The sequence below is a fragment of the Gavia stellata genome, chromosome 1, assembly GCF_030936135.1.
Source record: "Gavia stellata isolate bGavSte3 chromosome 1, bGavSte3.hap2, whole genome shotgun sequence".
Lineage (NCBI taxonomy): Eukaryota > Metazoa > Chordata > Aves > Gaviiformes > Gaviidae > Gavia > Gavia stellata.
In genome coordinates, this window is record NC_082594.1 from 7,163,197 (window position 1) to 7,178,544 (window position 15,348).

Genomic DNA, 15,348 nt, shown 5'->3' on the forward strand with positions numbered 1-15,348 from the left:
TCTCTCCAGCGAGGAATATGAGCATGAATAATTTTTTTTTTGAAAGTTCCTTTATCTGTAGTTGTACATTTCTAGGATATGAAAGTCGCTTCTATAATGAAAGAAGCATTACGTGAAGTGGTACTGTCAATGTCCTGTTCTGCAAGGTGCAGAGGACTGTTAGTTCCAATGTGCTATCAAAAATCAGGGTTATAAAAAACAAGTTTGCTTATGTATGCATCAATTGTCCTCCTAGTATACAAACCTTACTCTTAAATGCTGAAGGCATAGAGGTCAAACTTTTTTTTATTCAATGCTACTCTAAAGGATCTAAACCTGCCAATTTTAGTGATGACAAATATGTTGGGTATTTATTCTGTAAAGCGTACTCGTCTGTACCTGGATCTATTAGCTTGGGTTTTTGCAAAAAGCTTGGGTTTTTGCAAAATGCAATTTACCTGTGCTCCAGCGCCATCGTTAGGAGAACGCTGGGATTGCGGTGGTCTTGGCTTGGGTTGCTTTGCAGCGTAGGAAATAGGACTGGAATTTGTGACTTGTAGAAATGCACGCTACTAAAAAGAGAGAAATGCATAAAATACAAAATGTATTACTACTTGTTTTTTAATAAAAGCAGCCTATTAAAGCTAAATAGGAATTCAATGTTTATTAAAACATGGTGTTTCATGTTAGCAATTCAGCATGCAATATAACAAAATGCAGACAGAAAACACTTCTGGAAATAAATGCACATTTATTTGCTCCAACTGCGTACGTCTAAAAGTTGGTGAAATCTTGCACCTCAGAGTAGAGAGGAGAAGGAGGCTCTTCACAGCTCCAACTCAATTGCTTAATTTAATCATAGAAATTTAAATGCTGCTTGGTATTTGGGACACGCTATGAATGGAAAAAAGGAAAGGTGCTATTCAACCTGCCAGGAAACCTACTTTCTCTCTCATCAACCAGGCAGTCTGTGGAGTTTACAGATGCCAAAAGTAGTTGTCAGTCTTGGTATCTTATTGCTTCAGGTGTTTTGGATGAGATTGGTGGCTGCTACAGATTCCACTTTGCCAGAGACATACAAAACATTATCCTTGTATGACTAGGGAACAAGGTGAGTACGACACTTCGAACGTCTTTGTACTTAAATGGTACAGCAGCTACTTTGCTTCTGTGTTCTTAAACAGCCACTCCTGAAAGGGTGGTGATTCTGGAAAAGCAGAGAGGCACCTAGTTTATTTGTATACACTGCCTACATGAATTAATTTTCACCTGAAAAAGTAGGTTGCTGTGAACATGACCTACACTTTCACAGCAGTAAAGTTCTTGTTGTGTTTCCTGTGAAACTTAAATGCATTGCTGTGTCAAAATAGTCTTTGGACTTAAGCTGTAGAGATGGGGTCTTGAGGCTCTAGATTTGCAGGCAAGTGTCACGTAATCTGCTGCGTTCTATACTGTACAAAATTTTGGTAGCTAAACTTGACCGCCATCAAAATAAAATGTTTGGTTTGTGACAGTGTCAATCTCCTTGTCTTTTGGTCAAGTAGAACATCTTCTGTCTCGCTATTCTTGAACCATCCTAGAGACAGACACAGCATTTTGTCATTAGCTCAAAAGACTCTGCTTACTACTACACTAAATAGGTCAAAACTCAGTTTAAATTTTGAAAAGCTACCTGAACATGAACATAAGATTTACTTGTGCACTGCACTTGTAATTAATCAGTGTGATTAACTAATGACACAGCAGTATTATGTACTCATCTAGATTAATCAAGAAACTGAGCCAAGTAACAAAAATGGGCCCTTTTGTACAAAAATTCAGTGTTCCTCCCCCGTTTTTAATACCTTTTTTCAGCATGTGCAGAAAATAGAGACTATTATAGGTAAACCTATAAGGATAGTTGTCCCCACACACAAAAGCGAGCCTTCCTCATGCTTCCAAATTTGCAGGAGGTCAGCAGAGGCAGTCACAGCAGCGTCTTTGAAAAGTATAGTAGCGCTTAACAATGCTAGGTATTTTAAAGTTATTGTTATCATTTTTAGTCTGCCATGGACTCTGCATCAAGCTATAGATCTTTTAAGTTAAAGATTTTCAGCAGAGCTTTAGCACCTGTGCTTATCTTTTTACCGTTTTACTGTTGTCATGCACAAGAAAAGTCAGAGCTGTCCTGGTGAGATGAACTTCAGTAGAAGGGAAGATTACAAACCAAGCTGTTTTCTCAGTGGAAAAAGTACTTTGATTACCCTATGCATGCTGTAGGACTTAATTACAGAGTAGAAACATTACAATTTCACCCCCTGCTAAAGTATATTATGTTGATTTACTAAAAGGTGCTTGAAGGTAATGGCTACATCTAATCATGTAAACCAGCAGGAATTCTGTATTGAAAATACCTAACTGAAGTCATGCACAATTTACTTTCTAAAAAAGATTATTGCTATTTTTGACATTCCTCTGAATGTTGGTCACACAATAAATACAGCTTTCCACCAAATGCATAGTCTTTCCTAACTACAGTAGTATGTTCCAGATCAATACTATGCTGATCAAGAAATGCAAGTTTATGAAGTGGATTAGGACAAGAAGTTTCAAGAAACTAGTTTCTTTGCTCTACAGTCAAGAGGAAAGGTTTTGGTCATCCATAACCGAAACTTTTAAAGGTGTGTAGTTAGTTACTCACTACAGGGCAGTTTGATAAATTAATAGCTATGCTTTGATTCTTTAATTCCAGTTCACCTTTATGACAAAGCAGCAATACACCTAGAACGTCTTTGCATATATCCATCCTTGCCCAGAGAAACGAATGGGAGAAACACAACACTTTTTTCCCTTGTTTTTTCCTTTTTTCCTTCCCTTCACTTTACAAGCTCATCTTTGCTTTGGCCCAGATGGGGTGGTTTTTTGGTATATGTATATATGCATATACCTATGTGTTCTAAATTATACCATCTTTACTTCCTGTAAACCAGGCTTCAAAGCCCCAGCTCTCCTTTCATGCTCTGTGTTCAGAAACGTCTTTATTCTTTTTTCTACCTCCCATTATTTCTGCAAGTAAGCCTGCGAACCTGAGTTGGCACAGCAACCCACATCACTCCAATTTTACCCATTTTGAAAGATCTGGTACTGTGCCCTCCTTGTCTTGTTTGCTTCCTATCCTTTACCCACATCACTGGCTCCTCTTTGCTTCGTATCCTTTTCCAGCGGAGTCAGCAAAACCTGCACCTGACTCTTTCCTTCCAGCTGTATTTGTTTTTCCCTTCCCTATCTTATCTGCCAGATTTTCCATTAACTGCTGAATACAGTTGCAAGTTGTTTAGGACAAGGGCTGCGTCTTTCCTTACCGTGGACCTTTAGCACCTTCTGAGAAGGTCGGAGCCTGGCATTGTGACCTCGTATGGCACGCGCAGGGTGCAAGCCGAGAGAGAGGAGTTCTTCAGAGTTGTGGAAATCCTCTTCCCTTTACCAAATCTGGGCGCTTTTGAGAGCATCAACAGTTTGTTTGCTAAGAAACACTCCCAGCTCTTTCAGCCACTCTGGTGGGGCTGGCCCTGTTCCACCCAGCCTGGACGAAGGCATGAGCTCTGGGGTGACTGGATTCAGCCTCTTATCTCCACAGAGACAGAAACCCCACAGCAGCAGCGGCAACAAATGGTCAGGGGAAAGAAAACACCTGGTAAGAAAACTTTCTCCTTTTACACCCTGCTCTTCATTGTGTTTCCACCAGATTGGCCTAAACCTTTTAGTCCTTCCCCCTCTCCTCCATTATTTCCAAATGTTTTGGCAGGATCCAAGGTAGCAACAGCAGTAAGGGAGTGCAGGACAGAGGTAGCGTCCCTACTGACCATCACCACTGTGCAGCTCTGAAACTGTCCATGCTTCACAGGTGTTAATTTGTTTTTGCTGTACGTTATTTTTTAGCTTTCCTTTAAGCTGGCTCCTTCCCACATCCTACCTTTACCTCCAGGCAAAGCCCAGGAATTCACAAAACCTGATTATCAGCATGCTGTTTCGTGTGCTGTGTAGTTCCAGGTCTGAATGTGAGGGAAAAACTCGTAGATCAGTTTTAGTCTGACTTTCCATATGCCTGGGTAGAATGCCGTATGATTAGGCACCAATAATGATTTTGGTGTGAAGGTAATATAAATATTTCCCTTATTTTCACATAAGAAACCAGACTTTTAAAATTACATGCCTAAAATAATCCAGCAAATCAGTGTCGAAACTCAAATGATGAACCATTTGTCCAGGCACAAAGTCTTTGTTTCACAGGGCATTCAGTAATTATTAGCATTGTATAGATATTTTATTTTATACATAAATCTCTAAGCACAGGATAAGGCTATTCAGTTATTTTTAACGAACAATATACTATTAAAATCTTATAAATCAATTAGAAGTTTGATGTAACCCTCCATGTTTCATTTGCATTTGTAATACCAGATCTGTAGGAGAAAATAAAGGCAGGGGAAAATTATTGCTTAAGGAATTATTTACAGCTTTATCACTTACAAGCTTTTTACCTAAATACAATAGTACGTCTTGCAGCTACAATAACAGCTTTGAGAAGGAATAATTAGCAAAGCTAGTAATCAGCAAATGAATAGGCTTGCATAAATACTAAGCCTACATTCTTTGCTTTTGCATTCTCTGGACTTCCAGAGGAACTCCACCAGCTTATTGCAGTGGTGTTGGCCATGTAACCATTGGGTAAAGCTTAATTACGCTGAATGTCACTAAGGGAAGCGATCACTATAAAATTTTGTCTCATGTTTGTGTGAGACAGGGGCTCTGTGGCTCAGGATGAGAGAGAGGCAGGGATGACCAACCCCACAAGTGATCCAGAGACAGGCAGAGACATGGAAGATCTGACAAAAGGCCTGGAGGAACTGTGACACCCCTGAAGAGGAGAAGAGGGAAAAGGCTCTGCTGCATTCACACCTAGAACAGCAGCATCACCTTATCCGTACACTGAAGAAAAAAGCAGACGATGTACGCAAACGCTGCAGAGGCCTGGAGCAGCTCCACACGGAGCCAGAGAAACTGAGGACAGAGGATGCTGTGAAAAAGAAAACCCAGACCCAACAGATTCAGTGTTTGGAGGGGCACTTCATGGATCTGGCCAACAACCATGAAAAAATAATCCAGTTCAAGGATGAACACGGGAAACGGCATATAGCAGCTGTGGGAGGAGAACAAGGCCTGTGGCAGGAGAATGAAGTGCTCTTCAGCCAAAGTGTGAGGGAGAAAGAAGCTGAAGTGCTCCAGCTTGCTGCCCAGGTCAGAAAGCTCTTGCAGCAGTTGGACTCCTTACAGGACAAATGTGCTTATGAGTCACAGAGCCCAGGAGCGAGAAAAGGAGCTGCTAGAAGCTCAGAGCCAGCAAGCCAGTGCCTATGCCTGGGAAGTCGAGTCACTAAAAAACCAGCTGCAACACCTGCAGGAGAAGCACCAACAGACTGTTGCACAGGCAGAGCAGGCAGAAAGTCAGCAGAGGGCTCAGGGCAGCGAGCTGCAGGCCAAGCTGGAGAAGGCAAATGAGGAGAAAGAACGGCTACCAAAGCTGGCCATGGAGAGGGGCAAAGCTCTGCAAGATAAGCAACGGGAAACTGAGCAGCTGGGGAAGAAGCTGGAGAGTGCAGAAAAAGCCAGGCAGAGAGGAGGAAAGCGCCTTGTGAGAGAGGCAGCGGCAGTGGACAATGATCTGAAGGTCCAAGAGCTCCAACAGCAGCTCAAAAGCAGCGAGCAGGCATACAGCGAACTCTCGCTGCAGTTTGATGCTTACAGAAAGCACAGTACGGATTTACTCGCTAAAGAAAAAGCGCTGAATGTCAAACTCCGCCACTTTATTGCATAACTGCAGCTTTCTCCTCTGTTCTCGTCTCGGCAGGTGCCTTTACTGTAACACACCACTGCATTTTGTTCCTTTCTGTGAGACCACCTTCTGACAGAAACCATCTTTTGATCTCTCTGCAACGTACTGACCAGCTTAAATCCTCCTACAAGGACTGTTCTGTAGGCTTTTTATTTGTTATGCTTTTACAGAAGCAAGAGCTCTACACCGTCAAATCTGAATGGGGATTGTTGAACTAGTCAAACCTGTGACATGAAAGATTAGGGTGGAAAATGTAAAATATGAATTTGATTTATTTTGTCCTAACCTCTGCTGTATCATAGATTTTCATTTTTTACAGTTAAAAGCACATTATTTTCCAAGATGGACCAAAGCTCCAACCCTTAGCCTTTTGCGTTTGATTGTCCCTTGAGGGAGAGGTTGGGCACGTAAGAGGTAACACTGAGGCTCCAAGAACGAAACCCTACCGTGCAATGTCTACATCATGAACAGTCATGGTTCAGCAACTTAACAGGTCAGAACAGTAACATCAGAACAGAACTATACCTGATGCTCAACCAGACAGTTATGTGTAGTTGTCTAGTAGTCTTGTGGGTTTCTACAGTTTTTAGTCTTACTTAATGTCATAGCAGTATTTATATCCCTGTTCAGCTCAAAATAAATTGACAGGTCTTTGGGTAATTTCAATAGTCTTTGAAATAGGTTGAAGTTCTAGATGTTCTGCCAGTTTGAGTGTTTTCTGGTTTTTAGGTGTTTTCTGTAGAGAAAATAGTGATGCACAAAATGGAAGGGTGTATGTCTGGATATTTCTGACAAAAAGATCTTTCCCTTTCCCGTCAGCATTATGGGATACAGAGGCATCCCACTCCTCCTTGCTTCTCTCCCAGCCAAGGAGAAGGTATTTGGCTACTGAGTTTCAGCTCCTGCTGTTTAACTCTCCAACAAAAACCCCAGGACGGGCCAAATGGCATCCCCCACCCGAGCTGTAGGCAGCTGCCTGAAGAGCTCTCTAAGTTCTTTCCCATGTGTGTATATCATGGGGTAAGTCAACGTTTTAGCTAGTTGTTTGGGTACCTCTTGGTCCTGAGTGTCTACAGAGCAGCGGCAGCGCGTCAGACTCGGTACCTGTTGAGCCACATGTTCAGAAGCATTCAGAAGTGGCCAGAAGATCCTCCAGCTTGAGACCAGCTCATCTCAAGGACTTACTGAACCAGATGTGGTTTCTACATAAGTAGTAGCTGTCACCAGACTTCTGAAGGTCTCTGAACTCCGCCTGAACCCCCACGCAGCCAGGTGAGAAGCACTGCTGCACTACCTGCTGCAGGACAAACCACCACCCTTCCCTTCGCCCCTGGCTCCCACAGGCGCCATTCCACCCCTGTTCCATGGCCCGCATCCCCCCTTCTCAACCACCTTTTACCCCCTGACGTGCCCACCCCGCACGCACATGTAATGAACCTAAATGCAGGCAGCTGCAGTGTAAACGCCAACTGACCCAGGCTACAAACTGGGCCTGTGGGCCGAGAGGAAGGATCGCACCTCGAATCCTGTGTTCAGTTTTGGGCCCCTCCCTACAAGAAGGACACTGAGGTGCTGGAGGGTGTCCAGAGAAGGGCGACGGAGCTGGTGAGGGGTCTGGAGCACAAGTCTGATGAGGAGCGGCTGAGGGAGCTGGGGTTGTTCAGTCTGGAGAAGAGGAGGCTGAGGGGAGACCTCATCGCTCTCTACAACTACCTGAAAGGGGGTTGTGGTGAGGTGGGTGTTGGTCTCTTCTCCCAAGTGACGAGTGACAGGACAAGAGGAAATGGCCTCAAGTTGCACCAGGGGAGGTTTAGACTCGATATTAGGAAAAATGTCTTTACTGAGAGAGTGGTGAGACACTGGAACAGGCTGCCCAGGGAGGTGGTGGAGTCACCATCACTGGAGGTGTTCAAGGAGCGTGTGGATGTGGCATTGTGGGATGTGGCTTGATGGGCATGGTGCTGTGTGGTGTTGGGTGGGTTGGTTTTTGGTTTGTTTTTTGTGGGTTTTTTTTTTTTTTTTTTTTTTTTTTTTTAGGCTGGACTTGATGATCTTACAGGTCTTTTCCAACCTTAGTGATTCTGTGATCGCAGCAGGACCTGAGTCCGCTGCTCTGCTTTCATCAGTCGGCATGCAGCGAGGAGTGCCCCCTTCCCTCCGGTGCCTGCAAGGGGGCCCAAAACCGGGTACCTACACCGTCCCAATCTGGCGGGGGACACCCGCTCCCTGCGCGACGGCGCAGCCCCACACGCCTCCGGCCCGGCCCCTGCCGCGGTGCGGCGGGAAAGCCCCCGACAGACGTCCTCCCTCCCTCCCCTCGGCGGCCTCTGTGGGTGAGAGACCCCCCCCATACCTCACAGCGGCCGCCGTTTTCCCGCGCGCGGGCGCAGCCGCGAGGCGCCCCCTCCTCTCCCGCCCCCCCGCCCCGCGCCGCTTCCCGACAGGCACCGCGGCGGGAGCGCCGGGCCGCAGCCTCGCGCCGCTCTCCTCAGGCTCCGTCCCGTCCCGCCGGGCCCCGCGCCCGCCGCCGCCATGCGCCACAGCCTCACCCAGCTGCTGGCGGCCTCCTCCGGCGGAGCGAGCCCCTCGGGCGCCGTCTGGCCGCTGGCCGGCGCGGGGCAGGCCCCGAGAGGGCGGGATGGCGGCGGGGAAGGGGATCCGGGCCCCGCGCGGCCCAAACAACAGCAGCCGCCGCGGCGGGAGGCGGGCGCCCTGGAGCCGCGGCGGCAGGAGAAGGAAGCGGAGGCGCCCGGTGGCCCGCTGGAGGTGTGGGAGCAAGAGGACTGGTTCCCGGGGCTGGAGCTGGGAGACCTGCTGGAGGCGGCCCGGCCGGACTGGGACCTGGACGCGGAGCTGAGCGGCTGCTTCTGTGGGGAACCGGAGGCGCTGCCCCCGCCGGGCCAGGGCCAGAGGCCGGCGGCGCCCGGGCGGAGGAACGGCGGGGCTGGGAGCCGGCTGAAGGCGGCGGCGGCGGCGCGGCTGAACCGGCTGAAGAAGAAGCAGTACGTGCTGGGGCTGGAGAGCCGCCTGCAGGGCCTGGCTGCTGAGAACCGGCAGCTGCGGGACCGCAACCGCGGCCTGAGCCGCCGCCTGCGAGAGCTGGAGCGGGAGAGCAGCTACCTGCGGGCCGTGCTGGCTAACCAGAGCGCGCTGGGGCAGCTCCTGAGCCGCTTGGCCGGGATCCGCGCCGGCGGGCTGCAGCTCAGCACCAGCCTCTTCAGGGACACGGGCAGCCCCCGCCGCCATCACCACCACCTCCAGCCTGCCGGCGAGAGCAGCGACCACGACTACGCCCTGCCCAGCTCCCGGCCTCCCAGCCTGGAGGAGACGGCGGTGGTGACGGAGACGGAGGAGCAGTGGGCGGCCCCCGGCGGGATCTGCCTCCACGTGGACCGGGATCAGGTGTCGGTGGAGTTCTGCTCCATCTGTGCTCGGCGAGCAGCGGCCTCCTTCAAAATGTAGGGTCAAGTACCTGCTGCAAGTACTCGTGGGGTTCTCGCCCCTAGGGGCCTCGCGTCGTGGCGGAGGAAGCAGGCGATGGTGCGGAGGAAAAGAATAAATACAGTGGTGATGGGGTGGTATTGGGGGAGATGCAGAGGAGGGGAACCTGGCACTTAAGTGGCCAGGGTAACACAAAAAAAATCTCTTGAACGGCACGTTGGGAGCCAGATGGTGGCCTTGGTTAGAGGTCACGTAAATCTGGCGTGTGGACGGTAGTGGTCTGAGCCTGTTTGGCGTAAGAGTCGTGCAGAGCTGTGTACAGCAGTGCGATAATTATCGTGCAAACTGACACGCGCATATACACGCAGAGGTGCCGCCAGAGCCCGTTTACAGCACTTGGGTGAAAAGATCATGCCGACCTGACGCGTGAAGGTGTGCTCGGTTCCACTTCGCAGTTGCCAGTAAAGATAACACTGACTACCTGGTCTTGAGTCAGATAATGTCTAGCCTGCTTATCCTGAGGAGCCGAAAATGCTTGCTTAGAAAACCAAACCAAAAACTTCATTAAGACATCGTCACTGGACAGACTTAAGAAAATAGTAATGATTGGCAAAAGAAAGCATGCATATAAAATTGTACTGCATCTCAGTTATACATTACTATTAAAACCTCTCTGACAGTTTCTCTTTTAGGTGCTTGCCCTGCCAGGCTCCGTTGTGTAGGGGTTAAAGAACAGTCGTTTTCCACCTCGCAACCTGGTAAGGATCAATATATTCCCATAATGCGGTATCAGACAGCTTGCTTTGCTTATGCCAGTCTCTTGCAATGACTGGTTCAGGAAATGATTTCTCTGGTCCTTGGCCTACTCTGCCAAAATGTTTCTAGCTCTGGATGATAACTAGTAGTGAGAATCACAATCACGTCATCCTAATTAGCTGTTTTCCTCTTTTCCTTTTTTAAATGAATATGCACATAGTAGCCAATACGTGAGCTACGTTTTAAATTTAAAAAATAAATGCTTATGCCATTTGGAATAGGAATTTTTTTATTAAACTAAGTATCAGATGAGCTGAAAAGGGAAAATGTGCTAATAAGGGGGATGTGACATTTACAGCCTTTTATCATAGGGGACTGTCCCAAAAGCGTAAGTAAATTGCTTTTTAAATGAGAAAAAAAAAAAAAAGAATTTGTGACCTGTTGGTTTAAAAATACTGTCTAGTGTTAGGGATGCACGGTACCTTTAAAAAGTCCTTCTCTGTCTTGCTCTAATTCATGATGCGGAGTTCTGCCTGATTAAACAGAACCTGAACGCTGGTTATATCTGTACAGTGGAATCCTAATGTAGAGGAGTCACTTTTTTGCATGGACCTCTAACAAGAATTGCGGTTTGAAGAATGCAGTGCATCGAAGTAACTCATTACTTTAGCTTCCCATAAGTAAATCTCTGTCCCCATGCACACTGAAATTCCTATGTTACTTCAAAATAGCTTTAAATTTTAAAGATATTGCATGTATATGCATGTGCTTAATTTTACTGTAGAGTTCTTCATTTAGCCTCTTACAGTATCCAGAAATCTATAACTTTATATAATTAAGCACAGTTTGGAGATGAGCAAATACGTGTCTTGAGGCTAATGATTTGAAAAATGCTCCATAATTAACTGAGATAGGAGGAAAAATAGTTTGACAAAAAATAGCGTGTGTTTTCTTGTACTAGTCAGTGTTTCTCCCTATCAGAAAAGACGAGTGGGTTGTTTTTTCAGTTGTGTTAAAATGTTTAGGTTGTTTATATGTATGTCAGTTGGGGGAAGAAGGACTGTGAAAATGATAATATGTAAAGTGAGGTTTCACAAAGAATAGACTGTCCTGAAACAGTTTCATTGATTAACTTCTTTGAAAAAAAGATTCTATTTAGTGCTTCTGAAGTCTTGTTTCTTAAAGCCTTAAATTTTGTTTAAGGCTATGTAGGAGGTGAAAGCGTTTTCTCCCAGTCATTTGCTTTATTGGTGCTAGACCCTGTCAAGCATTCATCCATATAGGAGTTTGATTTTTCTTTGTGAAACATCACTGTGTGATAAAGTATATGTGTATTTAGCATCCTTGTTTTTCTTTATGCTAAAGTGGATTCAGCTGTGTTGGGGCAGAAGAGACGGGACCAGCTGCTGGCCACATTTCCTGCTTTATTTTAAAAGGTAGTATAAGAAATGAGAATAAAGAGGTAACAGGGCTTTTGCTGTCTTTGGTTAAAAAAAAAAGATTGAATGCTGGGATCATTTACTGTCATCCAAGATGTTTCTTTTAAAAGACAATGTCCTATCAAACAGGTTTTACTCCACTATATGCAGAATTCCATCTGTTCAGGGTATATTGCCAGCACAAAAGAGACTGAGTGGGTATGTGTTACCTTACACCTCTGTGGTGGCACGAACAGGACTGTTCAGAGTTTCAGTCTTAAATCGTGTAACCCTGCTGTAACTGATGGGTTATACCAGTGCTGCAGGAATCAGAGCTAAGCATCAAAACCTGTACTGACTGATACGCAAAATGGAAATAGTTGAGTTACTCAACCTAGGCTCAATCTGCCTAGCTCAGACTAGGTGAACGTGCTTTATTTTGAAGTTAACGTGCTTGGTGAAAAGAGAAACAGTAATGTAGCAAGTATGGGATGTTACAATGGCATTTTTACAGTTACTTCAGCGTAGAAGTGTTTTTTAAGTTAACTTAAATATGCATTCTTTCTTTTTGCATCACTGCTAAACGGTAGGGGTCAGGGACGTAGTTCTGGTCTCTGGTGTGAACCTGCACATCACTCTAGTCACAAAACTACCTGTGAGCTGTGTCTGAGAGTAGCTGATTTTCTGACATGCAAAATGATGTATACCGGTACAAGAACAAGGTCAAGTCCCAAGTGAGTAAGTGGCTGCAGGCATTTCTAGTGCCTACTGAAACATATTTAAACCAAATAGAGGGGAGGAAGTTATTTGAAATTCTAACCGACTGTACTATCTGTATGGTGTATTATTAATGTAGCTTTTTGAAGTGGAAGCCTTGAAATGACATAACTTAATACTTGAAAATATATTGTAAATGTTTCTTTGTAATTATGTGCCATCCAGATAAGAATACAATATCATAATAAAATCAGACTTGTCGATCTTTCAGTTTATGGGCTCAAATGTTTTTTTCATCTTTTTCTTCTCATTAATGCCTTGATTTAATTGAGTGGTTCATGACACAAAATGGGAGAACAGAAATTGGAAAATGCTGTTGCTTCTATCTGTGTGGGTCATCTGGTGGAAAACAAGATAAAATGGATCAGGGTACGCAAGAGAAATGTTCTTACTCATCTGTCTTTCAAGTTGAGTTTGTGGTGAGGACAAAACACAGGCATTATTCCTTGAACTAAAGATAAGAGTTGTACTTCTGAGAATCACCACTCCTTGTATTTTACAGTTGGTTTTCTTAATATTTTATTCATGTGGGTATGTTTGATCAATAAACCATGGAGGAGTAGAATACTTACATAAACGCTTCCGTGATCTATTGGTATGTTCCTCCTTTCTGTCCCATTTTTAGGTTCTCAAGTTTGATGACTAGTTAATAATATTCTGTTAAACCATAATCTTTCATCAGATTATTTCCACTTTAAACACTGTACACAGTGAGTGTAACAAAAGGTATGAGGGTGCTGAAAGGACCGAACATTTTGAAAGCTCCAGAGCGAGCCATGCACTGTACTCTTCGATTTCTCTTAAATGCTTTATTTGTAGAGAGCAGTTTAAAATAGCGTGCTGGCTTTCTAGCATCCAGGCATTCTAGTGGAAGTCGTCTGCAGCTTGATAAGAAGGAACATTTCACAAAAAATACTGCTTAAAAATTTTAAAGCATACTGGCATGCTCTGCCTTTTTGGTCTCCAGTTGTAGAAAATATCCTGTTCAGCGTTGAAATTTGCATTTGTTAAACTGTACATACCACAGAACCAAGTGCCATCGGTGTTAGACTGCATGGCTACGCTACCTTCATTTTCCAGTATTTCGCCACCCCACAGTCGCCTAAAGTCTATTTAGCATTTAAATAAGAAACAATTTCATGCTCGGTTCTCCGTTAGTCCTTTACAGTTTGGTTCCAGTATTGTGACTCTGAGTAGCGTTCTAAATTAACTGCTCTCTCTTTCCTTTGAAGAGCTTAGCAGTATCTGCGAGGGAAAAACAAATCGGTGTTTCTGCAATCTCTAGCTGCCTGCAGAGGTGATATTGAAGTAAATGCAGGGAACCGTACTCGAACACTTGGTGTCTCTTGGTATTTACAGATTATCAGATTTCTCATGCCACTTGTCAAAACCATAATCAGTTTTCTCCGTGAAACACAGAGATCTTTGCAAAACACAAAGGCCTTTTGTAAATTTACCGAGTTTTAAAAACTTAGGTTCTCTAGAGCTTGTCGTTAAAAGAGGTTTTCTCCTAGAACCACCAATGCTCTGTTTGTATTTGCTATTAGACTGTAAATGTCTGCAGTATGTGTTAGGTATGGGAGATGTTCAAACGGGCTCTGCCTTTAAAGAACACCCTGTGTAAAATTGCACGTTGACAGTAGCTGATGCTACAGTTTTTCACCCAGTTTGAGTGGGGTATGCAGATGTGGAGAAATAATTCTGCTGCGCATTAGCAGGAGGATGTTGGGAGCTGGACTAGGGCGGGTGCAGGGGAGAGGAGGGTGCAGAATAAATAGTAATGTTGAGATTCAGCATCAAAAATAGTACACATAGAAGATAAAATCAGTGCTTTTTTAGTATTTCTGTTGATTCTTATCTATAGCCAGTCTCTCGGCATTCTTTTGGCAGTAGTTCAGACTTGGAGCCATCAAAAGTCCATCAGTACAGGTTACAGATTAGACACGTGTGTTCTAAGGATGCAATACAAGCTATTGCTGTGCTATGTAGTCTGCGACTGGCTTGTTTCTACTAAAACAGTAGAAGAAAGGATACAGCTAAAAGCTGTTCTAAGGCAGGTTTTCGAACAGGGAGGCAGCGTTCACGAGGAGTTCGTTACAGAATCACAGAATCATTAAGGTTGGAAAAGACCGGTAAGATCATCAAGTCCAACCATCAACCCAACACCACCATGTCCATTAAACCATGTCCCACAATGCCACATCCACACGTTCCTTGAACACCTCCAGTGATGGTGACTCCACCACCTCCCTGGGCAGCCTCTGCCAGTGTCTCACCACTCTCTCAGTAAAAGCATTTTTCCTAATATCCAGCCTGAACCTCCCCTGGCGAGGGGGTAGGAGTCAGTAGGAGGCCAAGAACTGGTGAAAGCTCATCCTTTGACTTCTCGAATGTCGTACAAGGTATGTTGTACCCCGCGTGTGAAATGGAGAATGGAAGGAGTGTTTCCAGATTTCCGTGAGGGCACTCCTTCACGCACATGCGTGCTGGAACCTACAGACAGCATCGTGGTCTCCTGCTGAATTTTGAAACCGTTTCAGCCTTTATTCTTCAACTTAACATTTGAGAAGTTTTTTTTCCCCTCCAGTTGTTTAAGGAGAAGCACACAGAGTACAACTGAAAAGTTTCCTTTTTTATAAACGCAACACCTGTTTTGCCTAAGGAGTATATAGCTGACCTTTGACATGACCTATGCTGAACACTTAAAATACATACTTGCAATTTGTGTATTCATCAGTTACCCTGGAAACAAATATTGGTCTTTGCAACTTCGTAACAAAACATCGAAGAATGTGATTTTTTTTCTTGTTACCTACTATCGTCACCTTTCACCCTAAGAAGTTCATAGCTAAAAAAATGGGGTTTGTCCAAGTCTAAATATCAGAGCATGCATTTTGATTATCCCGAGAAAAATTATCACTTGACTTGATATCAAAATTAAAATAGTACATGAAATGGAAGATGGTTTTGAATCTCACGCTTTAAAAAGCACAAGGATCTGTTTACAGTATCTTAACGATACCTTGTTAAACGCTCACAATAATCACTGAGCCATTTATTTTCATTTTTAAAGATACTATTGCAAAGTAATAGCTTTATGTTATG

At 44.7% G+C, this 15,348-nt stretch overlaps 2 protein-coding genes across 2 annotated transcripts; both read left to right on the forward strand.

Annotated features, from left to right (window-relative positions):
• The first annotated feature begins 3,553 nt into the window (after nucleotides 1-3,553).
• Nucleotides 3,554-5,833, forward strand: CCDC89 (coiled-coil domain containing 89). The gene is given in 5 exon segments (XM_059824425.1): nucleotides 3,554-3,652; nucleotides 3,723-3,783; nucleotides 4,759-4,864; nucleotides 4,866-5,309; nucleotides 5,311-5,833. Coding segments are annotated over 5 exon segments (1,233 nt in total).
• Nucleotides 5,834-8,383: 2,550 nt separating this feature from the next.
• Nucleotides 8,384-12,447, forward strand: CREBZF (CREB/ATF bZIP transcription factor). The gene is made up of 3 exons (XM_059821896.1): nucleotides 8,384-9,309; nucleotides 9,973-10,050; nucleotides 11,414-12,447. The coding sequence occupies exons 1-2, from the start codon at nucleotides 8,384-8,386 to the stop codon at nucleotides 10,019-10,021; spliced, it is 975 nt and encodes a 324-aa protein (XP_059677879.1). The 3' UTR covers nucleotides 10,022-10,050; nucleotides 11,414-12,447.
• Nucleotides 12,448-15,348: the final 2,901 nt, after the last annotated feature.

What these genes read in the sequence shown, in the direction of transcription:
- CREBZF (XM_059821896.1), top strand. Translation starts at nt 8,384, where the DNA reads ATGCGCCACAGCCTCACCCAGCTGCTGGCGGCCTCCTCCGGCGGAGCG. An exon ending in GCAGCGGCCTCCTTCAAAAT is followed by an intron (nt 9,310 to 9,972) that starts GTAGGGTCAAGT and finishes CCTCTCTGACAG; the next exon opens with TTTCTCTTTTAGGTGCTTGC.